General features: G+C 39.1%; 2 protein-coding genes across 2 annotated transcripts; both read right to left on the reverse strand.

Moving 5' to 3' along the window:
- Nucleotides 1-1690: 1690 nt before the first annotated feature.
- On the reverse strand, nucleotides 1691-14805 carry LOC141334007 (uncharacterized). Its single transcript, XM_073839153.1, has 2 exons — nucleotides 14550-14805; nucleotides 1691-3008 (listed from the first exon to the last, which is right to left on the reverse strand). The coding sequence occupies exons 1-2, from the start codon at nucleotides 14803-14805 to the stop codon at nucleotides 1822-1824; spliced, it is 1443 nt and encodes a 480-aa protein (XP_073695254.1). The 3' UTR covers nucleotides 1691-1821.
- Nucleotides 14806-18189: 3384 nt separating this feature from the next.
- On the reverse strand, nucleotides 18190-22898 carry LOC141332934 (uncharacterized). The gene is made up of 7 exons (XM_073837893.1): nucleotides 22629-22898; nucleotides 22414-22534; nucleotides 21638-21851; nucleotides 21251-21527; nucleotides 20919-21096; nucleotides 20712-20827; nucleotides 18190-18411 (listed from the first exon to the last, which is right to left on the reverse strand). Exons 1-7 carry the CDS (start codon nucleotides 22896-22898, stop codon nucleotides 18190-18192), a joined length of 1398 nt encoding a protein of 465 aa, XP_073693994.1.
- Nucleotides 22899-24357: the final 1459 nt, after the last annotated feature.

Here is a 24357-nt window from a genome sequence, read left to right on the forward strand (position 1 = left end):
TGATGCAGCAGTAAAGGGAAGTCATTGAGTGATGTAAAGGATAACTATTGCCAAAATGCAACCTGGGCTGTTTTTTACTGTAAACGAGACAAACTTATATCGAAAAGCATAATTAAGACAAACGAGCCATTTTTGAGATTGACCGTGATTTCTTTTTGTGGTCAGTGGCCGGTGAATGGGAGAACTAGGGGCATAACTTTGAGTGCATCAAAATCCATATTTTTACAACACTAAGAAGACTCGAGACACCATGAAACTTTGCTGGAAGTATCGTCTGGGTCCCTACACATGAACTCCAGCACTGAGAACATTTGTGAACACAGAGTTTACTAAAAAGAACGTTTTTGAACAACTCACTTCCACTGTTTGAGTCTCTGTCTTGCCAGTCAAGAGGTATCGATCTCCAAATGCGACGTAATACTGAGGAGAGTAAAGATGGATAGCTCCTAAAGCATATTTCCATATAAATGCACGGCTAATTTGTTGTTTTGTTGCAAGTGAAAAACAATATTAACCTTCTAGTTGTAAAAAGAGCCTCATATAAGAAACATTAATATATAAGAATCTCGCATTCGGAGATCAACACCTCTTGACTGGCAAGACGGCCACGAGCGGAGACTCAAACAGTGAAAGTGAGTTCTTCAAAAACATTCTTTATAGTAAACTCTGTGTACACAAACAATGTTCTCAGTGCTGGAGTTCATGTGTAGAGTCCCAGGCGATACTTCGAGCAAAGTTTCATGGTGTGTCGAGCCTTCTTAGTGTTGTAAAAATATGGATTGTGATGCACTCAAAAACTTGCGCCTAGTTCTCCCATTCACCGGCCACTGACCACAAAAACGGAATCATGGTCAATCTCAAAAACGGCTTGTTTGTCGTAATTATGCTTTTAGATATAAGTTTGTCTTGTTTACAGTAAAAAAACAGCCCAGGTTGCATTTTGGCAGTAGTTATCCTTTAAACCAGGAGTGTAACCTATTCCACCTGGGGAAGAGGATTATGAATCCTGGATGGAACAAGCAGCTCAGATGATTGGTGAATGCCGATGTGCTGAGAATGTTAAGAGACCACATTGTGGAAAGTTTCAGAGGGCCTGCCGCTGACATAGATTTTTTTAAGGTGAAACACTTCAAAACACATCTTGTAGACTTACGTGTACCTGGGTATTTATTGGACAAGAGCAAAAGCAAAACAGAAATTGCTGTTGCTCATTTCACATAAATTTATAGGCTACACAAAGCTGATGAAAAGTATATAAAATGGCATTTATTGATTTATAACTTGTTTTACGTAATTAATCAATGATTCAGTAGACAACAATAAAATAAAAGACAAGCAATTGATAAAATAATGAAATAAACTGACCTGTAATAAAACAAGCAATATAAATGTATTCACATCTGTTGTGTAGCAAAAACTCAACTCTACCATATCCAGTTCTCAAAACTGAGTTCAGGGACTTAAAAATTGTAGTTTTTCCATTAACCACGCATAGACACCTTTCTCAAAAACACAAACATGTACATTCATGCTGCTCACATATTATTTTATCCCTATTTGTGTTAAATACAGTGTTATTGGACTGTAAACATGAACATATTTCCAAGATACTAACAAAAACACAAATGTCGGGGCCCCAAAACACCCTTAGACCCCAGAGGGTTAACAAAGAACACAATCATGTTCTCACATTTACATTTATTAATTATTCAAATGAAAGTGTTATTGTGACATTTTAATTAGATTAATCACAACTGAATTGTCTTTCTTCAGAAGGAATGCACAGATGATTGCTGAAATTGCCTTTTTCCTGAGTGAGATTTAGAATTTCTTTCCAGAATGAGTTTGCATGTGCCTTTTCAGGTTTGTGTGATACATGAAACTGGTGTCACACTGAATACACTTGTAAGGCTTCTCTCCAGTGTGAACTCTAATGTGAATCTTAAGGTTTCCTTTATTTGTGAAACTCTTTCCACACTGAGGGCAGGAGAAGGGTTTCTCTCCATTGTGAACTCTCATGTGATTCTCAAAGTTTCCTCTGTGTGAGAAATTCTTTCCACATTGGTGACACATAAAACAGTTGTCTCCTGAGTGACTCTTCATGTGAAGATTAAGGTGACCTTTACACCTGAAACACTTTTCACACTGATCGCAAACAAACGGCTTCTCTCCAGAGTGAATTGTCATGTGGCCATTGAGGTACTTTTTCTGTTTAAAACTTTTTCCACACTGAGGGCATGTGAATGCTTTCTCTCCGGTGTGAATTTCTGCGTGAATTCTAAGATGTTCTTTTCTTTTGTAGCTCTTTCCACACAGTTTGCAGGCGTAAGTCTTCTCTCCAGTGTGGATTCTCATGTGAATTTTAAGATTTTCATTTCTTTTGTAGCTCTTCCCACACTGTTTGCAGGTGTAAGGTTTCTCTCCAGAGTGAATTGTCATGTGGCCATTGAGGTACTTTTTCTGATAAAAACTTTTTCCACACTGAGGGCAAATGAATGGTTTCTCTCCGGTGTGAATTCCTGCGTGAATTCTAAGATTTTCTTTTTGTGTAAAGCTCTTTCCACACAGTTTGCAGGTGTAAGTCTTCTCTCCAGTGTGGATTCTCATGTGAATTTTAAGATTTTCATTTCTTTTGTAGCTCTTCCCACACAGTTTGCAGGTGTAAGGTTTCTCTCCAGTGTGAATTGTCAGGTGGGCATTAAGGTACTTTTTCTGTTTAAAACTTGTTCCACACTGAGAGCATTTGAATGGCTTCCCTCCAGCATGGATTCTCATGTGAATGTTAAGATTTAGCTTTCGTGAGAAACTCTTACCACACAGTTTGCAAGTGTAAGGCTTCTCTCCCGTGTGAACTCTCATCTGGAATTCAAGGTATCTAGTTTCTGTTTTTGGAGACGGCGAGTAAGTAAAAGATTTTTCCCCAGTCATGAAATCATGAGGTTTGTCAAACTGCTTTTTCTCTTCCATTTCATTCAGTTCTTGACTCTCCTCTTTCAGTGCCATCAGGTCTAGGGTGAAAAGAAACAAAAAAAAGTTAACACCAATTAAACGCCACCAAGACATGACAGCATCAAATTCAACCAATAGATTCTATACCCACTAAACAACTAAAACCTAATCATAGAACCTTGTTAATAAGCTGGCAGTTATTTTTTTTTTTTTCCGCTTTTTTTGCTATTTTCTTCGATAGGACAGTACAGATAAGACAGAAAGAAAGTCGGCACGCTGCCCACAAGGCTATAGGAGCGACTTATAAATAAGGACAATAGAAGCAATCAAAACCATCATATCCATAATTCAAGACATTTCTAAGAACTTGGACTTTTCCTACAGTTGGTGTTCTGGCCAAACTGAGCAATTGGTTATACTGGTGACCAAGAAGCTAATGATCACTCTAGTTGAGCTCCATTATCAAACATGGAGATAGGAGAAAACCACAGAAGGGCAAACATCCCTGCAACACTTCACTGATTAGATCTATATAGCGTTGTGGCTAGACTTAATCCCCTGGAGGACTGTCTCTGAGGAGAGAGCTCTTGCTAGCTTTGCCAGCGGCTCAGGTCCAGCTGCTGCTGAGAGAGCTGTGGTTGTGGGGATCGGGAGATGAAGACGGGCCAGTCCCTTTCTTCTTCCGCACACACAAGGATCCAGTGCTCTCTCTTAGGACTCAGTCGTTGACAGGTTTCAGAAGGCCTGTAAGCAAGTGGCGGCTTTCCAGTGGTTCCTTCCTTGCCACTCTCATGCTCCTAGGGATGTACCAGCTCCTCATACAGGGACACACAAAAATGTCTCGGTTACGTATGTTACCCTTGTTCCTTGAAGGAGGTAAGATGGGGTCCCTATGCAAAACGCCACAACCGGTAACTGCGTTGAGTAATTGAGGTTGCAAATGCTGACAAGCAAGCATGTCAGAACGAATGAAACTTACACCCTGTAAGCCAGATAAAATGGGCCCACCAGGGGTGTCAGAGTTCAGAAGCAACCACTGGAGGGTGGAGCAGACTGACCAAATGTGGGAAATACTGAGATATTAAAGCCAAGTCCGGAGGGGAAGATGGTAGCCCACTACCGGATGCAGTAACAGACTACTCTATCTAATCTGAAACTGCGGGGAATAAGTGCATGCATCCCACAAAGAATGGCCCTGCAAGCAAACACTGAGCTGGCCTTCTGTAATTTACCTGATGTTACCCACACTCCGGAAGACACAGGCTCCACTCAAACATAGACAGTGGCGCCTCCAGGATTTTTTTTCATAGAGTGGTCGAAATAGGCCAGTAAAAATGTTAGGGTGGCACAATACAATTTTATTTTGCATGCCTAAATCTAATTAAAGACAATAATTTTTTTCTTTATAGTTATTTCTGGTAGCATATAAAGTTATAGGCTTTAAAACTTCAGTATTACTATTCTCTGTACAGAGCAAAAAAGTCACTATGCAATTCAACTGCAAGTAGCCTCATGTTTAAAAATAAACAAGAAAGCATGGATGTTTAATTGGCATATTCATCAAAATACACACAAGCTTAATACAAGTGCAGCCCGAGCCCGACGGACGGCAGGGAGCATGTCTTTAGTGCAGTTTGAAGAGTTGCGCGATCATGCGCACGCAATAGCCTAAAGCTTGCCACAATGGGGGAGAGGGCTGGCTACTGTGAGCGATTGAAGGTCTAGAGCGGCTTGCCTACCTGGCTGTGCATTAGGGATGAAATGCATAACTGATGCTACTAAAATTTGTAATGGCCAGTGGGGTGGCCAAGAGTCGGCCCACCCCCGGCCACCCCATGGTGGCGCCACTGAACATTGAGAATTATGTGTAGGTGTTATGTGTCGCTGCAAGAGAGGCACTGTGCACCAGCCCTCACTCTCAGGGGGCAAGGCTCACCTTGGGACTGGTATACCACCAACACAGCATCTCGACGGGGATGGTGGGGACCTTGGGAACATAACCAGGCCGGGGTCTTATGGTAACGTGAGAACAGCCAGACTAAATTCTAAGCAAGATTCGCTGACCGAGAATGCCTGCAGGTCCCCCACCCTCTTGACAGAAGTGAGCACGATCAGAAGCGAAGTCTTGAGATAATAGGGTATTCCAGCTCAACTTAATCGAGAGGCTCCAAACAATCCCTACATAACCCCAAGCGGACTATGGAGAGATTCCAAGAGGGGATGCGGCCTAAGAAGGACAAGCGATACTGCGGACCCTTCAGATAAGCAGCCAGAAGGGCTGGGTAACATAAACCGTGCCCACAGCCTCATTCAAACAGAATCAAATGAGAAATTACCGCCACACCTATGGTGGGAGTAGAGAAAGGAGAAGGCTCAACCTGGGAAACGTAATGTCCCAAAGTAAAGACAAACTGCTGGAAGCAACACTTACCTGATTGTGACCATCCAAGGTAAAGTCACTGGAGTGAGACATTGAGACAATGTGACATTGTAATTTTTAATGTTTTTCTGTTTATACGACATAACGTGTATGTGTTTGTCTTTTTTATAGGAACAGTCGGTCTCCATTGTCATCGAGTCATCACACTTTCAGTGAGTGAATTTTATCTAGTTTATTCTCATGTTATTGCATTTTTAAGAGTATACATACTTTGCTGGAATGTAATTTATTGCTGATGTAATTTTATTTTTTACTATAGACTGTATTTGGCAAGTATACATTTCAACTAGAACTCCCAGTTGTTCTCAGGCTAAAACAACAACTGGAAAGCCAATGTATCTGCATTTGTTTCCCAAAGCCAAAAAGGAAGAATACTCCACACAGCCATTAAAATCACAGACAACAAACTGTAAGTTAAACAAATTTATTCATGTTCACAATTAAGTAACAAAAAAGTGTAAACCATACATATATATTGCAATGTCACTTTTTTATATAAATATTTACAGGCTACATCATCAATCTGATGACCTTTCTTATTGAAAAGGTGATACCAGACCCTCTTCTCTACATGGAGGACATTAACAAACTCAAGGTCCCTGAAACACTCTCAGCCCAGTATAAGAGACATTCCATGGAAGATGTATCATGGTTCAGTCGAGGGGAGGTCTGAATTCAACACAGCTGCCTGCAGCATCAGGAAACTCTTGGCCTATACGCAGGACAACGCAAGATGGGATAACAACCCTGATCGTCCTGCTCAGATAGCCCCAGCACCAGCTCACAAAATTCCTCTGCGCCAAGCGCCTGTAACGCCTAACGTGAAAGACATTGACAAAGTCAGAGAAATTGCATTGTTATCTGCTATTACTGTGAATTGATGACCATTGTTGTGATATTTATTTTTTTTACATTACAGCTGTTTTTGTCTTGTGTGTCATTTACTTAAATAAAAAAAACAGCTATTGTATTGAACACACAATAATTACATAGCCTTCTGTGACATAATATAGATCTTACTGTTCGATTCCTTTGAGTCTCAAGGGGCCATAATCAGCTTTGTAAACATTAAGTGCATTCTGCAGTGAATACACATTTAAGCAAACTGGTTCAAAGCCTGGGTGATGGGTCATGCAGGTAAGTGTGTCTGGTACCTGGTTAATCCTTCTAACAATCTAAAAAACAAGAACAATGTACTTATTAAATACACACACACACAGACACTTAACATTTCAAATTCAGCAATTACTCTTTGCTTAGATGACATGTTAAGAGTTCTTTGGAGATATAATTCCAACAAGCCTGCTCGATCAATTACCAACAAAGAATGTCAAAATTACTCAGCAAAATAAGGTTTTCGTTTCAAAGTTATAAAATGTTGTGTTGCAAAAATTAGTACACCCTCCTTAAAGTTATTAAATAAAACCCCCCAAAAAGTGTAGGTTTAAGAATATTTTTGATCAACAGGCAAATATATTGAACCAAAAATTTGAAAGACAAGTATTTTCCTGACAGTTAAAAGTGTTTTATAGCCTACTGAATCATACTCAGACTTACTGAAAACTGTTAGGTTACTTATTTCTTAGCATAAAAGAGGACAACTGTACAAGAGGAAAACCAAATTATTGTTTTAAGGGGAGACACTGCAGGCAACAATGCTGTTTTTTTTATGCACCTATCAAGTTTGAGATTTTGGGCTTTTTGGTTTTTCATAAAGTGTTTTTTCAGACTAGTTGAAAGAAAACATCTAAACAAACACTGTTAAGTGTTTTCTTTATAGCACTTTTTCTATTTTGTCAATAGATTTAAATTACAGTGCATATTTTTAAAGACCATTTTCTCAAAATGAGTTTTTTTCTCCAACATCTCCAACAAAGTGACGAAATCAGACACTCAAAATCCCCTCTGTAAAAAACTTTTGACTCTAATGTCAAAAAAAAGAATTTTGAAACTGACTTCAATGTATTTTTGTACTAGAAACGTATACAAATTAGTGCATATTTCATGAAATAATGCCTCATTTGCATATTTAAACCTAACATTTTAGAAAACTTACATTTACATTTACATTTATTCATTTAGCCGACGCTTTTATCCAAAGCGACTTACAATTGGGAATACAACAAGTGATTCATCCTAAGGAGGCAGATCAACATAGGAAGTGTTCAAAAATACCATATATCAGGCGTTGTTAGAAGAGTGCAGGCTAGAAGGAGAAGATCAAGAAAGAGAGGAAAAACAGGCTAGAAGGGAGGATTTTTTTTTTTTTTTTTTTTTTTTTTTTTTTTTATTGAGTCAGATAGTGTCGAAAAAGATGGGTTTTCAGCAGTCGTTTGAAAGCTGTTAAGGAGTCTGCATTCCGGATAGGGGTGGGAAGATCATTCAACCAGGCAGGAACGTTGAACGAGAATGTTCTGGACAGTGATTTAATACCTCTCTGTGGTGGTACAATGAGGCGTCTTTCACTAGAGGATCTCAGTCTTCTGGAAGGAGTGTAGATGTGTAGTAGTGAATGGAGGTAGGCTGGTGATGATCCGGTGGCTGTCCTATAGGCCAGCATCAGTGTCTTGAATTTGATGCGTGCTGTAACCGGTAGCCAGTGCAGGGATATGAAGAGAGGTGTGACATGGGCCTTTTTGGGCTCGTTGAAGACCAGTCGTGCTGCTGCATTCTGAATCATTTGTAGAGGCTTGATTGTACATGCTGGAAGACCAGCTAAAAGAGCATTGCAGTAGTCCAGCCTGGAAATGACCAGGGCCTGGACGAGGAGTTGTGTAGCATGCTCTGTTAGGAAGGGCCTGATCTTTCTGATGTTGTACAATGCAAACCTGCAAGATCGAGCGGTCTTAGCAATGTGATCTTTGAAAGTCAGTTGGTTGTCAAAGATAACACCCAGATTTCTGGCTGAAGTTGATGGGGTAATTGTTGATGAACCTAGCTGGATGGAGAAGTCATGCTGTAGAGATGGAGTGGCAGGAAAGATAAGGAGTTCCGTCTTTGCTAGGTTGAGCTGTAAATGGTGTTCCTTCATCCATGCAGAGATATCCGCCAGGCAACCTGAGATCCGTGCAGCTACCGATGGATCGTCTGGTTTGAAAGAAAGATAGAGCTGTGTGTCATCAGCATAGCAATGGTAGGAGAAGCCATGTGCCTGTATGATGGGGCCCAGAGATGTAGTGTATATGGAGAAGAGGAGAGGTCCAAGAACTGAACCCTGAGGAACCCCGGTGACCAGTTGATGAGTTTTGGATACCTCGCCTCCCCAGGCCACTCTGAAAGACCTACCAGAGAGGTAGGATTTGAACCAGCGAAGTGAAGTCCCTGTAATACCCAGCATTGAGAGGGTGGACAGGAGGATCTGGTGATTCACAGTGTCAAAAGCTGCAGATAGGTCCAGCAAGATGAGTACCGATGATTTGGACTCAGCTTTTGCCGTCCGCAAGGCTTCAGTGACAGACAGTAGCGCAGTCTCAGTTGAATGGCCGCTTCTGAACCCTGATTGGTTAGAGTCCAGTAGATTGTTCTGTGAGAGGAATAAGGATAGCTGGTTGAAAACAGCCCGTTCCAGTGTTTTTGCTATGAATGGAAGGAGGGAGACAGGTCTGTAGTTGTCTATGAGTGAAGAGTTAAGTGTAGGTTTTTTGAGCAGTGGGGTTACCCGGGCCTGCTTAAATGAAGTAGGAAAAGTGCCTGTGAGAAGAGATGTGTTGATGATGTGTGTGAGCGCCGGTAGGATTGTAGGGGAGATTGCTTGGAGAAGGTGTGAGGGGACAGGATCTAGAGGACATGTCGTCGGATGGCTGGAGAGGAAAAGTTTGGTTACTTCTGCCTCCGAGCAAGGACAGAAGGAGAAGTGGGGGGTTCCAGCCGTGATTGTGGTCAATTTTAGTTCCTGTATGTGTGGAGCTGAGAACTTATTATTGATCGATGTAGTTTTGTCTGTAAAAAATGTGGCGAAATCATCAGCTGTTATAGAAGTTGTGGGAGGTGGTGGAGGGGGACAAAGCAGTGTATTAAATGTTTTGAAAAGGTTGCGTGCGTCCGGGGAATTGTTGATCCTGTTGTGGAAGTATGAAGATTTGGCTGTATGTACTTGGGTAGCGAAAGATGAGAGCATAGACCGATACTTACTGAGGTCGGATGGATCCTTAGATTTGTGCCATTTTCTCTCAGCTGCCCTAAGTTTGGAACGATGCTCACGAAGAACATCAGATAACCAAGGGGTTGTCGGAGCAGATCGTGCTGGCCTGGAGGAGAGAGGGCATATAGCATCTAGACAGGAGGTGAGAGTGGAGCATAAGGTGTCAGTTGCTGCATTAGTGTCCAGGGATGAGAAGTGAGTAGGAGAGGGAAGGGAGGAGGATACTAAAGAAGAAAGATGGGAGTGTGAGAGAGAGCGTAGGTTTCTTCTAAAAGTAACAGGTAGAGGGGTTGGGAGTGCACAAGTAGCAAGATGTAGGTCAAATGTAATGAAGAAGTGGTCAGAGATGTGTAGGGGTTTGACCACAATGTTGTCTGAAATACAATTTCGCATGTAAATGAGATCAAGTTGGTTGCCAGATTTATGAGTGCATGTAGTGATAACACGTTGTAGATCAAATGAAGCTAGAAGTGAATTGAAGTCAGCAGCATAGGGTTTGTCAAGGTGAATGTTGAGGTCCCCAAAGACTAGAAGTGGGCTGCCATCCTCTGGAAACGAGGACAGCAGCCCATCCAGCTCTTCTAAGAAGATGCCAAGTTGAGTAGGAGGGCGGTAGATTACCACAATGTGGAGTTCGATAGGAGATGTTACAGTGATTGTATGAGATTCAAAAGAACTGTAATTGCATAGAGGAGAATGGGTTGAGTATTTCCAGTTGTTAGAAATAAGAAGTCCCGTCCCCCCACCCCTTCCAGTCTGACGAGGGGTGTGAGAGAAGGAAAAGTTATTAGAAAGAGCAGCTGGGGTTGCAGAGTCTTCTGGACGAATCCAGGTCTCAGTCAAGCCTAGAATGCTCAAACCAGATTGCACAGAAAATGCTGAAATGAAGTCAGTTTTATTGACAGCTGATTGACAGTTCCAGAGTCCAACCGTGAAAGAGAAAGGTTCAGTGGAAGAAGTGTCGATAGGACGCAGGTTAGATATATTGCGTCGGCGTGTGCGTGTGATATTAGTGCGGTGTGAAGAGACCACCGGAATGAGTTGGAAACACATGATAGAGGAGGACAGAAAGAAGAGTGAAATAAAGGAAAGGAGTACTTAAGTGCGTTGTCGGTGTCGTTGCTCGGATAAGTCGCGCAGGAAAAGTCGCAAGTCTTTACTCTCGTCCGTCTTCACGCGAGGAGGCTGAACGCTTCCGCTGACGCTTCAGCATCAGCTGTTCTGACGCAGTTAAATAGACAACCAAACAGTGCTTCAATGATAAAAGCTAGGGACGCCTCCTAGGCTCAGTGAGCCGCAAATGTCTCGCCCGCACGCAAAATGGCTCAATCGAAACTCAAAAAACAACAGCTTCGCACTTGTAATAGCTCCAGAAGGGAACGATATGACAAAAACAAAAGCTTCCCTTGGCCGTTCGCTCAGTTATCGATTTTAATGATTGCAATAAAAACTAGAATTTAAAGCAAAAACAATCGCAGGACAAATAACAGAAGAACACTCCTTTTCTAACAGTGAATAGATGTAAATAAAACAAACGAATAACTAAATAGAACAACGGAGTACTTTGAGAAGCAGCTCAAAATTAATATTAACGAATAAGTGAATAGAAACTACAGAGTGCGTTTTAGAAGCAGCTCAAATTTAATATTAACCAATAAGTGAATAGAAGCTACAGAGTGCGTTTTAGAAGCAGCTCAAATTTAATATTAACCAATAAGTGAATAGAAACTACAGAGTGCGTTTTAGAAGCAGCTCAAATTTAATATTAACCAATAAATAAATAGAAACTACAGAGTGCGTTTTAGAAGCAGCTCAAATTTAATATTAACCAATAAGTGAATAGAAACTACAGAGTGCGTTTTAGAAGCAGCTCAAATTTAATATTAACCAATAAGTAAATAGAAACTACAGAGTGCGTTTTAGAAGCAGCTCAAATTTAATGTTAACCAATAAGTAAATAGAAACTACAGAGTGCGTTTTAGAAGCAGCTCAAATTTAATATTAACCAATAAGTAAATAGAAACTACAGAGTGCGTTTTAGAAGCAGCTCAAATTTAATGTTAACCAATAAGTAAATAGAAACTACAGAGTGCGTTTTAGAAGCAGCTCAAATTTAATATTAACCAATAAGTAAATAGAAACTACAGAGTGCGTTTTAGAAGCAGCTCAAATTTAATATTAACCAATAAGTGAATAGAAACTACAGAGTGCTTAAGAGAACAGCGGCTTAAAATTAATACTTAGGAATAAGTAATTAAACAGAAACGACAAAGTGCTTTTAGCAGCAACTCTAAGTAAGGACCGCCTAGTGAAATAGTATTAATGTAGACACTTACGCGCCGTCGTTCTTTCTCGTCTGAGGACTGAACTCACTTTCCCGCAGTATGGAAAGTAAGCAAACTATTTAAGCTGTATTCTCGCTAGCCACGCCTCCTAGGCTCAGTGAGCCGCAAATGTCTCGCCCGCACGCAAAATGGCTCAATCGAAACTCAAAAAACAACAGCTTCGCACTTGTAATAGCTCCAGAAGGGAACGATATGACAAAAACAAAAGCTTCCCTTGGCCGTTCGCTCAGTTATCGATTTTAATGATTGCAATAAAAACTAGAATTTAAAGCAAAAACAATCGCAGGACAAATAACAGAAGAACACTCCTTTTCTAACAGTGAATAGATGTAAATAAAACAAACGAATAACTAAATAGAACAACGGAGTACTTTGAGAAGCAGCTCAAAATTAATATTAACGAATAAGTGAATAGAAACTACAGAGTGCGTTTTAGAAGCAGCTCAAATTTAATATTAACCAATAAGTGAATAGAAACTACAGAGTGCGTTTTAGAAGCAGCTCAAATTTAATATTAACCAATAAGTGAATAGAAACTACAGAGTGCGTTTTAGAAGCAGCTCAAATTTAATATTAACCAATAAGTAAATAGAAACTACAGAGTGCGTTTTAGAAGCAGCTCAAATTTAATATTAACCAATAAGTGAATAGAAACTACAGAGTGCTTAAGAGAACAGCGGCTTAAAATTAATACTTAGGAATAAGTAATTAAACAGAAACGACAAAGTGCTTTTAGCAGCAACTCTAAGTAAGGACCGCCTAGTGAAATAGTATTAATGTAGACACTTACGCGCCGTCGTTCTTTCTCGTCTGAGGACTGAACTCACTTTCAAAGTAATCAATCAACTGGGTAATTTTTTTTACCATATTCACCTGCAGTGTCTCGCCTTAAGTGTGAAAATATAGCTGAAGTAGCACCGACATTCTAAAACAATGGACTTGTGACAAGGCTCCTGAAACAATCAGTTCTTCACTTTAAGTTTTCATTTAGTAATTTAGTGATTTTTTGCTAGAAAAAGAGCCAGAGAAATGCAATGTAGGCAAAACAACATATTTACAAAATATAGACTTCTGGGAATCCATACTCTGGTCTCAAAAGACTAAGTCAATCATTTAATTTCCAAAAGCATCCAAAATGTTATAGTGTTGCTAGAGGAGGAGTACAGTGAGAGGTGTCTGGTTCAGTGCTAGTAAAGCTCTTCTATAGGGATATATGAGTGCTGAAGGTGTGAGGGAGTTGTGCTTTATCAATGTAATCATGAATTTACACAAACTTAAGATGCTATCCTCACTGCATTAATGGGATTTTTTTAGCATGAGAATGGAGATATTCATTATCCCAAGGTGAAAATCCTTCAGCGGACATGTATTTCACTCGGCCTTAATGGTCTTGAGCGGCTGTGGGGGATTCTGTAGAAACAAGCTGAGCAAACCTCCCCATTAAAGACCAGGGCATTTAAGGAGCTCGTCCTCCAAGAGTTAAACAGGACAGAGGTGAACATTTGTCAGGGTCAGAGCAATATATTTAAAGTTCTGGAGGACATACTAAGTACTTGAATATAATACATTGCACTGTATACACATACACAGTGAAAAAAAAAAAAATCTGTGCCTTGTACTTACCTCAGGAATCTCCAAACAACATACATTTTCTTTTTCTGTCGGCATAACAGCACAGTTTCCACAGGTACACCTACAGATAATTGATATCAATTGATTAGTTTTGTGTTTATACAGAAGTTTATACCTGACAATGTAAACGTTTTTTACTTTACTGAAAATGTTAAGCAATTAATAAAGGTCCAACACTTGACAAACAATGTTTACTTATATACAATGTTAACTTGTCACAACCAAGATGTTTAAACCTAACGTTGTGTAAATAATTGTTTCACATTTTTTTGAAGATATGTAAATTTTGAGTAACAACCTCACAAATATTTCAGAAATAAACATAATTAACAATAAGTACTTACCACGCTGTCACAGGCTGGAGCATCCTTGGTGTTCGAGATGTAGCCGGTTCATCATCTTGAAATTCGGGATCAGACTCTGGCTCGAACATATATGGTTGAAACACTCCGGTTGCCATTTCTCCACATTGGCAGTTTGCAAAACAGTTCCCCACGTGTACTGACGGGGGAGTTGAAAGTTAGTGTACTACGCAAAACTGTTTTCCAATCATAGCAGTGGGCATTTACCTCCAAGTATTCAATGTGGCCCACTTATTAAAACCAAGCATTCCTCGAAACAACCTCAAAAGCAGGGTAGAAAATAGCCTATTACTTTTCTCTGTTATCCCATACATAACATAAGCGTGCTTTGGCCTGGAAAGTTTAGTGCAAGTGTGAGGACAGGCAGGTTCAAGGCAACCATGCCTAATGCGAGTACACCCCTAGACAACTACAGTGCTACTTATCTAGTATTACACTACTACAAACTAAAACACACCATTCTGAAATGTCCTGCAAAAGTGGTGCTTGCATAGGTTCTGCTCAATCCTCTAAAGTAATTTTTGGGGTTCTGATTTGGGCTAAAATTAATAAGGAAATATTGATGCCATTCTTTACAATACACTAGAGCACATGCACCAACCTGTAATGATGAATAAGGGAAATAATAGGGATAAAGAGATGTAGAATGAAAGAAGAAAGACACTGAGAATAAAACCAACCTGTTTGTTCCTCAGTATCTCTGTTTTTGAATGCTTGTTCATTCTTAATGTCTTCACTTTCCTCTGTAATAAATGGCATCTTTGTTTGCTGTTCCTCAGTATCTTCAGGTTTGACCCTAAATGATTCTTCAATCCTCACATCTTCACTCTCGTCTTTAGTAAACACCATCCCTGTTCGTTCCTCAGTATCTTCATGTTTGACACTAAAGGCTTCTTCAATCCTCATTTCTTCACTCTCATTCTTAATAAACGGCATCTCTGTTTGTCGTTCCTCAGTATCTTCACGTTCAACTCTGAAAGCTTCCTCGATCTTCATGTCTTCACTCTCCTCTTTAATTAAGGCCATCTTTGTTAGTTGTTCCTCAGTGTCTTCATGTTCGACTCTGAAAGATTCTTCGATCTTCATGTCTTCACTCTCCACTTTAATAAATGTCATCTTTTCACCAGGAGTTTTTCCTGTGTGATTAAGAGGAGAATAATTAACAGACAGAAAAATAAATGCAAACTAAATCTTTGGGTGCATCTCAATCAGCTTCCTAGTTCAGTGGTGAGCACACTAGTAAGGGAGTCAGTCAGAGTGAGAGTTAATGGACATAAATGACCTGATTAAACAAACACAAAAGCACTACAAATGACCAAAAGAACACAGATTATACAGACATTTCATATAGGCATTTATGATTTACATTTATCATATCATGGCTGGGGACCAAGCCACTGATGTTTTGCCAAAAAAAACCTGATCTTGGGCACTATGATGGACTATTTTATATATAAAAAAAAATAATAAAAAAATTTTAATTTTAATTTAAAAAAAAAAAGTTTTACACATTTTGTTCTTTAAGTACTAGAAATCCAACTGTCCATGATGAAAAGCAGTCTGCATTTTCCCTATTTAAGAGTTCAGTGCAACATGATATTGCTGCCTAATTATCCGGTATAGCTTGCTAAGAGTTGAACATTATTTAACTAAAAACAGACAAAATGCATGCACAGGTCATATTTGAAAACACAGCACTGATATAGCAAAATTGCGTTTTGCAGCACGTACTAGTAACAAGGCGACATTTTCTTAATTTGCTTATCAGAAGGTGTTTATATGAGTGAGGGATCAAAAGTAATATTCTACAGACCATTAAGGAAATACTTAATTTTTATTCTGGAAGTTTACAGATAATGTACTCAGCCCCTTGTCATCCAAGATGTTCATGTCTTTCTTTCTTAAGTCATGAAGAAACTATGTTTTTTGAAGAAAACATTTCAGGATTGTTCTCCATATAGTGGACTTCTATGGTGCCCCGAGTTTGAACTTCCAAAATGCAGTTTAAATGCAGCTTCAAAGGACTCTAAACGATTCCAGCTGAAAAAGAAGGGTCTTATCTAGAGAAACAAATGGTTAATTTTGGTATATATTCAGTTATACTTTTTAACCTCAAACACTTGTCTTGTCTAGTTCTGCGATTCACATGTGCATCTCCGGGTCACAGTTAGGGAATTTTGAAAAACTTTAATCTAATTTTCTCCTCCAACTTTAAAATTGTTCTACATCGCTGCAGAAGTACTGACCCAGTGTTTACAAAGTGAACGTGCAAAGATCAAACACCCTTTTCAAAAAAGGTAAAACAGAGATGTAGGGGGATTTTTACGTTAAGAAAATGAGATGAGAGCTTTTCGACATACCTTAACTGGAAAAAAAAAAAAGAGTTCACGTAGACCTAGACAAGATTTATTTTTTATTTTTTGGAGAAAATCAGCAATTGTTTCACTAGATAAGACCCTTCTTCCTCGGCTGGGATCGTTTAGATCCCCTTGAAGCTGCATTTAAACTGCATTTTGGAAGTTCAAACTCACAGGCACCGTAGAAGTCCACTATCCTGAAATGTTTTCCTCAAAAAACATCATTTCTTTACGACTGAAGAAAAAAAGACATGGACATCTTGGATGACAAGGGGGTGAGTACATTATCTGTACATTTTTGTTCTGGAAGTGACCTTTTGCTTTAACCAGGCACCAGTCCCACCTACCTGTTTGATTCATCACCCAGGATTTGAACCTGTTTGCCTGAATTTGTATTTGGTACAGAACTCACATAACATTTATGGTCCTTTGGGACCATTAAGACAATTCTGGCATACACACATTTTGTAAAGCTACACAAATGTGATTAACACCTTGGTCTTAAATAATACAAAGACAAGCATGTTAATATGAAAACTTCATATTTAATGTAACAAAATCTACATTAAAATAACACCAGTTTTGACATATGTAAACAGAAAAAAACACTTCTGATGACTCTTTCCAAATGTTTCATTTTAAATGTCTTTTACCATACAAGCATTTGGCTTTAAGAAGTTCAGGGTTGTAATACCATCTTGTGTTGTCCTGTGTTTACGCCGAATATTTCTAGAAGCAGAAGGAAGCTATGTTGGATTCAAACTGCCCCTGGACTAAACCTTGACACATGCTCAGCAATGGCGTCCAACAATGAAGGTCTGTCAATACTGTGCACACAGACCGTCAGGCACTGTGATTTTATGCAGCTCCTCCATGTAGGGAAAGGGATCAGGGAGAACCTTTTCAAAAAGCAGAGTCATCAGATTGTAGACGTAGCCTGGTTGAAAAAAAAATGGTTGCAATACTGTTAATGCAGTGTTATGCACTTTGTGTGTAACGCATTTAGTCTTTTTTCTGAAAACACTAAGTAAAATATCTATTCAGACTTACAGTATGTTTGGTTGGATGTTAGATGTTTTGTGGTATATAATCTTTTTTTAGCCTTGGGGAACAGAAGTCTGAATATTGGTTTTCCAGATGATGTTTCAGCCGTTGGACGGTTTGAGTTTTCATTGAAATGCATGCCTGCCAAATACAACCTAAAACAGAAAAACGTGGTCATCTAAGAGTAGGAGCGACACAGTGTTGTCATTTTATCAAGAAAAGTTAATAAGTTAAATAATAAGACAAAGCCTTCTTATAAAGTTGCTACGCTTCCTGTATTACACAGATTTTAGGGTTCGTTGGACCTCAATAACATGCTTTCATACAACTGTACATTGTATACCTGCACAGCAGTCCAACAAAAGGAAATACCACACTTTTAGGAGCAAAGTGTGAAATAACGCTATGAAAGGCTTCCAATGACGAGGACTGGAGGTGAGGACTGAGCTTTGCAACGTCTTTGAGGACTTTCTTGTTAGTCAGCAGTTTCTCGACTTTATAAAGTGCTTTTGTACCTGAAATAATAGTATGTTTGAATTTGTGAGACACAGATGAACAGTCAGCCACTTAATGGTAATGAAATGAAATATGATGCACTCACCAGGTTTGAACCATTTGCTACTGTCCTTAGACGAGCGTTGTGGATGTTCACATTTTGGGTATGAAGGGTCATCATGGACGTGAACATCCTGAATGTGATTGACGAGGGACTTCCACTTTGCTACCTTCTCTGGTCCTGAAGTAGAGGACGCTGCAGTCCAGTAGAGATGGTTTCTTATGCTGTGCTGCCACTTTTTCACTATTGAACAGGCCTTGTCTCTGGCAATTTTCTCTAACTTCTTTGACAACCCTAATCATTGGTAATAACAACAAAAGTATTGTTTATGCAATGGCAAAAAACCTGCGTTTGGTAGTATCATTACGAAGTACAGTCATGAATGCAAGAAAGCTCAAACGTACCTTTCTCCAAATGCCAGACATCGTAGTACTGTGTGACGTTTCGCTCTTTCAGAAACCTTTGAATCTGGGGATGTCGGTCTGTCACAATGCAGTCTAGCCGTACACCACATGCCTCCAGCCATGCCAGGCTTCTTCTTAACCCCTCTTTCTCCATCTGGTGACTATCAGTAACCTCCTTACTCTGGGAAAATATATATATATCAGAGCAGAGAAAGTCAGGTATTTCATTCCTTTGAGACCTTAATCATAACTGACAGCTTTATAATAAAAAAGGTGAAATATAAACTGCAATTGTTGGTGTGAAGACCCTACTGGATTTGCTCAGTTGCTGCTGCTTCTCCAAAATGAATTGCATTTTTGAGGGCCTAAACATGCTTCAAACTCATGAAACTGCACACGTGCCAAAGGTGGTGAAAATTTACATCAGATAAGGGTTTCAGAAATGAGTGTGGCTTAACAGCTAGATAGAGCCACCTATAACATTTCAACAAAGTAACCCAATAGCTACAGCTACAAAAATGTCCCTTGGTATGAAGTCCGAAACCCAATAAGAAGTCTGTTATTTTGAATTTTCTCTGTGTGACGTTTTTGCCATTTCAGGCATTGTTTAATAACAAACAACTCCTAGAGGTTTATTCAGATCAACACCAAATTTGGTCAGTCTAACCTAAAGCCCTTTGTGACATTAAATTACAAAGATGTTAAGTTTCCAATGCAGGGTATGTCTGTGGTGACCCGACAAATTTCTATGTTTCGCCATGAAACAGATAGTTGTTAGAAATCAGGCATGTAACGTCCGATCTCCCCCAAACTTCACACGTTTAATAACACTAACTTTGCATCAAACTATATATACAGTACAGACCAAAAGTTTGGACACATCTTCTCATTCAAAGAGTTTTGTTTATTTTCATGACTATGACAATTGTAGATTCACACTGATATATAGTCCTTCACGTCCGCTGCGTTCTCAAAACTCCGGCAATTTGATAGTACCTAGAATATCAAAATCAACTGCGGGCGGCAGGTCCTTTTCACATTTAGCGCCCAAACTCTGGAACAATTTACCTAACACTGTTCGGGAGGCAGACACAATCTGTCAGTTTAAATCTAGATTAAAGACCCATCTCTTTAACCTGGCCTACACTTAATACATTTTCCAATCCAAATCCGTTAAAGGATTGTTAGGCTGCATTATTTAGGTCAACCGGAACCAGGGACACTTCCCAAAACACCTGATGTACTCGTTGCATCAGAAGAAGAATGCCATCTACGCTAATACTAGTATCTTTCCTTCTTATTCCGAGGTCACCGTAGCCACCGATCATGTATCCAGATCAGACGTTCACTGCAGTCCCCCGGATCCAGTCTGTACCCATCAGCACCCAGAGATATCCTTTACAGCCCTGAATGTCAGCAGAGACCACATCAACTAGATGAGCCCCAGAGACAGATCATCAGTGAAGACCCCATCACCTAGACGGCCACCGACGCAAGACTGCGAAAACCAGATGAGTCCTTCTCCAATCTGATTTTGTGGCAACTTGGAACTCTTGCATCTACATTAATATTAGTCTGTTTGTTTCTTATTCCCAGGTCACCATAGCCACCAGATCCAGTCCGTACCCAGATCAGATGGTCACTGCAGTCCCCCAGATCCAGTCCGTACCAAGAGGTGGATAAACACCTACAGCCGAATGTCAGCGGATACCGTGTCAACTAGATGAGCCCCAGGGACAGATCATCAGAAAGAACTCCTACCCTAAACAGCCACCGGCACAAGGCCATGGGAACCAGATGAGTCCTCTCCAATTTGACTTTGCTGCAATATGGAACTTTTGCACTTTTATTGACATTTTATCTTATTATTTTAATACTGTAAGGTTGCTTTGACACAACTTATATTGTAAAAAGCGCTGTATAAATAAACTTGACTTGACTTGACTTGACTGAAGGCATCAAAACTATGAATTAACTCATGTGGAATTATATACAGTACATAACAAAAAAGTGTGAAACAACTGAAAATGTCATATTCTAGGTTCTTCAAAGTAGCCACCTTTTGCTTTGATTACTGCTTTGCACAATCTTGGGATTCTCTTGATGAGCTTCAAGAGGTAGTCTCATACATAAAAAGTATTATTCAATGTTTTTGACCTAATGGTAATTATAATTGGCATTCGGAGATGGACACTTCTTGACTGGCAAGACGGCCGCGAGAGGAAACTCAAACAGTGAAAGTGAGTTGTTCAAAACCTTTCTTTTTAGTAAACTCTGTGTACACAAACAATGTTCTCAATGCTGGAGTTCATGTGTAGAGACCCAGGCGATACTTCCAGCAAAGTTTCATCAAAATAAAGAAAACTCTTTGAATGAAAAGGTGTCCAAACTTTTAGTCTGTACTGTATTTGATCAAAGTCCTAGCCTATAATTTTAAATTGTTTAATTTGAAACAAGAAAGGCATCGTCTGTCTGGCAAACTTTAGAGCATTGATTTGATGTGATTATGCATTTTCTTACTTGCACTAGCTGGATGTCGATTACGAGGTTATTTTGAAGATCCATCGTGGTGTAGCTCCCATACTTTGCTGAATGGCCTTAAATGTCAAATTACAAAAGTTTTACCAAACTTTTCATGCAATTTTTAACACTGCAGATACTTGCGCATCACCAAGCATGACTCTTCACCTGTCGAATCGACTCTCATATCGCCACCAATTATCACCTTGTCCGCCTCACAGAGATCCTTCACTAAATCCTCCTGTTCCTTCTTCCACTTATATATTATTAGTGGTTCCAGGTATATCCTGGCATGCCTTCTGAAGGTGCTGTATTTGAGCATCTTCAAATGCATTGACTCAAACACCTTTAAAAGAAAAACAGTGTTATTCAGTACATCTAGTCCTCATATAATACATTTTAAGTGGATCAAAACCATCATCAAAGTTGTTCTACAACCAAAACAAGTGTTTTTGATCCACTACTGTACATTAAACAGGAAAAAAATAGACCCCACATACCTTTTTTATCTGGAAGAATGAAGCTCCAGTGAAGTACAGGGAAGCAGACAGCTGAAGGTTACCAACAGGGGTGCTGCCTACACAGGGTTGGCTCTTCCACTGTCTGAAGTACTCACAGTGAGGGCAATGTTGATCAATGGCCACAAAAGTCCCATTGCCACGAAGCTGAATATCACAGGCTCTTGAACACGCCGGACAGCTCTCAAACAGCTCAAGGAGACAGTTTTCAAACACAATATATTTTGTGTCTTCATGAGAGGCTTTGGATGTGTCCATACTATCACAAGAGAAAAAAAATAATTAGTATATTTGTTTCAACATTATGACTTTGACAAGCCAGTACTATTCAGTGCACATAAACTTAACATGGCAAAGACAAAAACATACGAATGCTTTGATGGTTCAGTCACACTGGTGACAGACTGAGAAGAGTCGTAGTGTTCTTCAAAAGACACACTTTCTTCCTCCTCCTCCAATTCAAAGCGACGTCTTTTGGCAGGTCTCTCAACATTTAAAAGTGTTGAAGTAAAAGGCAGTGAAGTAGTCCAGGGTATGGACACATCAACTCCTGAAAGCTTTGTTGACTGCTCTGTCGGTGTTTCTATAAAGTTAGAAAATGCAATGTTTTTTCTCTATCATAAATTTCATTGCAGTACTTGCATGCAGGTTTCTTGTGAATACAATTGATACAAACGACCCTGGAGCACGAAACCAGTCTTAAGTCACTGGGGTATATTTGTAGCAATAGCCAAAAATACATTGCACTGGTCAAAATTGTTGTTTTTTCTTTTATGCCAAACTAATAAGGAAATTAAGTAAAGATCATGTTCCGTGAAGATTTTTTTGTAAAATTCCTATTTTAAACATATCAAAATGTAATTTTTGATTAGTAATATGCATTGCTAATATCTTCATTTGGACAACTTTAAAGGTGATTTTCTCAGTATTTAGATTTTTTGCATCCTCAGATTGCAGATTTTCAAATAGATGCATCTCGACCAAATATTGTCCAATCCTAACAAACCCTACATCAGTAGAAAGCGTATTTATTGAGCTTCTATATGATTTACACATCCCAGTTTTGTAAAATTTAACCTTATGACTGGTTTTGTGGTCCAGGGTCACAATTATGACAACACAAGTTATGATTAAATAAATAATACCTTTGCTACGGTACTTGGGTCTCATGGTTTGAAAGGACAGCTGTGTATCCAGAGATGTCAGAGCGGGTCGGTCAGTTTGACAGCCTACATCTTTAAACATGGGGCCTGAACATGATGCACTCTGAAAGCAATATGCAAGTAAACTAAGTTTAAACTGAGTATTTGTTGAAATAACCATTTTAAAGAGAGGTTTTTACATGAAATATGTTACTTACAGTTGGGGCCGGCGTTGTTGGGTCCAGAAGGGTTGGCACGGCTTGATTTTTGAGCGTAAGAGTTCTGGCAAAGCCAGCATCATACTGTAGTTTGTTCTCAAAACAGTCATCGGAGAAATGCACTGAACACACGTGTGCATTAACACTGAGGTGATTGGGACGATTGCTAAATATAAACTGAACCCATTTTTTCTTAACGTCTGGATCCTTCGGCAGCGTATTCAAAGATGTTGTTTTTCCGCAGCCAGGAACGGCACATCTGCGTGGCATCGCAGTCTTATTGTAAACACCTACTTCTTTAGACCCACTCGCTGCACGTAGACTGAAAACCTGTGGGCGTGACAACGATGCGATGATGGGTCATTCCATGTCAACTCATGTCACTTTTGATCTTGCTAATATTTTTTCTAAAGACAGATACACATGTATAGTGAACAAAGCCAAATATTAAATGTTGTGGATATGTACGGAGTAATCCACTTTTTTGTAGAGGAGTGGCAAAATGGCAATTTTCTCAAGGTGAAAATTACTTTAGAAAGATGGCAGCATCATAATGTTATTTTTACACAGAGATTGGCAGCTCTATTAGTAAAATCTGCTGATCTTTTTTTTGCATTATGTGCCAATGGTTTTCTTCTCAAAAATCTTAATTTCTTTGCGACTGAAGAAAGACGTGAACATTTGGATGACATGTGGGTGTAAATTATCAGGAAATTTTTACTCTGGGAGTGAACACTAAACAAGACTTTCATAATAAACTCTTGCCTATCACTGAACCAAATGTAACGAGTAAAATAGAAACGTGGCCCCTTTAAGAAAAAGCGCTGCCTTCTGAAAACATGTAGTTGTTTTTAGTTGTTTTGGTTTCATAAGTAAGTGTGCGTTAACGTTAAAGTGTAAAATCACCCCGTTCACACTTAATATCGAAGTGAATGCCCAAGAAAATATTAAAAGCACTAGACGTTTCTGGCAAATAAGGTAATCTCCAATTCCGCTACACTGTTTTAAAACCTGTGACGCTTTGACATTGTATATTCACATACATGAACTGGTGCTGTTTTATGAACACACTTAGTAATTATTCCTCTCTTGAAGAACCTGTGCATAGTGTTACAACTTGTAAGTTTTCTAGTTTAGAAATGTTAAACTAACAAACTCCATAAGGCACTGATATAAGCAGCAAAGACCGTTCACTTATCTAGCTGTTTAGTTGCAGAGGAACATTAAAGATTTGGGATTTATGGCCTGACATACACCGTTGTGTTCACAAATACTGCATTACCACAAAGCAATCATTTATACTGTTCAAAATAAAACAAAAAATAAGATTTCAATGGCACCAAGTCAAGACAAGAAAACAAAAACATAAAAAAAGGTGTCCTAAATGTGTCTGAGCAATTTTAGTAATATTAAATGGATACTTGATTGATTTAAATATCATTTTAGAGCAAGTTCATGAGCAACAAATCTTTTGAACATCCTAACATTAGAAAGAAATACAATAAATCAAAGCAATTTTTGCAACCACCCAGAACATCGATCTATTCTGATCTAAACGACCAGGCTATTTATGTTTTTTAAACAAGTTGGTTATAAACAAGCAAGCTTAATTTTTCTTTCAAACTTTTCTGTTTGTTACAGTTTTTCTTATTCTTATCATATTCTTACAACTATAAACACAATTTCAAAACTATGCACCAACTTGCACAAACCTCCAAGATTAAAATAT

Source organism: Garra rufa, chromosome 4 (assembly GCF_049309525.1).
Source record: "Garra rufa chromosome 4, GarRuf1.0, whole genome shotgun sequence".
NCBI classification, from domain to species: Eukaryota; Metazoa; Chordata; class Actinopteri; order Cypriniformes; family Cyprinidae; genus Garra; species Garra rufa.

Bases quoted from the DNA above. Each gene is read 5' to 3' on its own strand.
- LOC141334007 (XM_073839153.1), bottom strand. From the start codon at position 14,805: ATGCCGTTTATTAAGAATGAGAGTGAAGAAATGAGGATTGAAGAAGCC. The intron at 3,009-14,549 runs GTTGGTTTTATT...TTTTCACCCTAG, and splicing joins AGATACTGAGGAACAAACAG to ACCTGATGGCACTGAAAGAG.
- LOC141332934 (XM_073837893.1), bottom strand. From the start codon at position 22,898: ATGCCACGCAGATGTGCCGTTCCTGGCTGCGGAAAAACAACATCTTTG. The intron at 21,852-22,413 runs GTATTATTTATT...CTAACTTTATAG, and splicing joins ACCCAAGTACCGTAGCAAAG to AAACACCGACAGAGCAGTCA. The intron at 20,828-20,918 runs GTGAAGAGTCAT...TTGACATTTAAG, and splicing joins TATGAGAGTCGATTCGACAG to GCCATTCAGCAAAGTATGGG.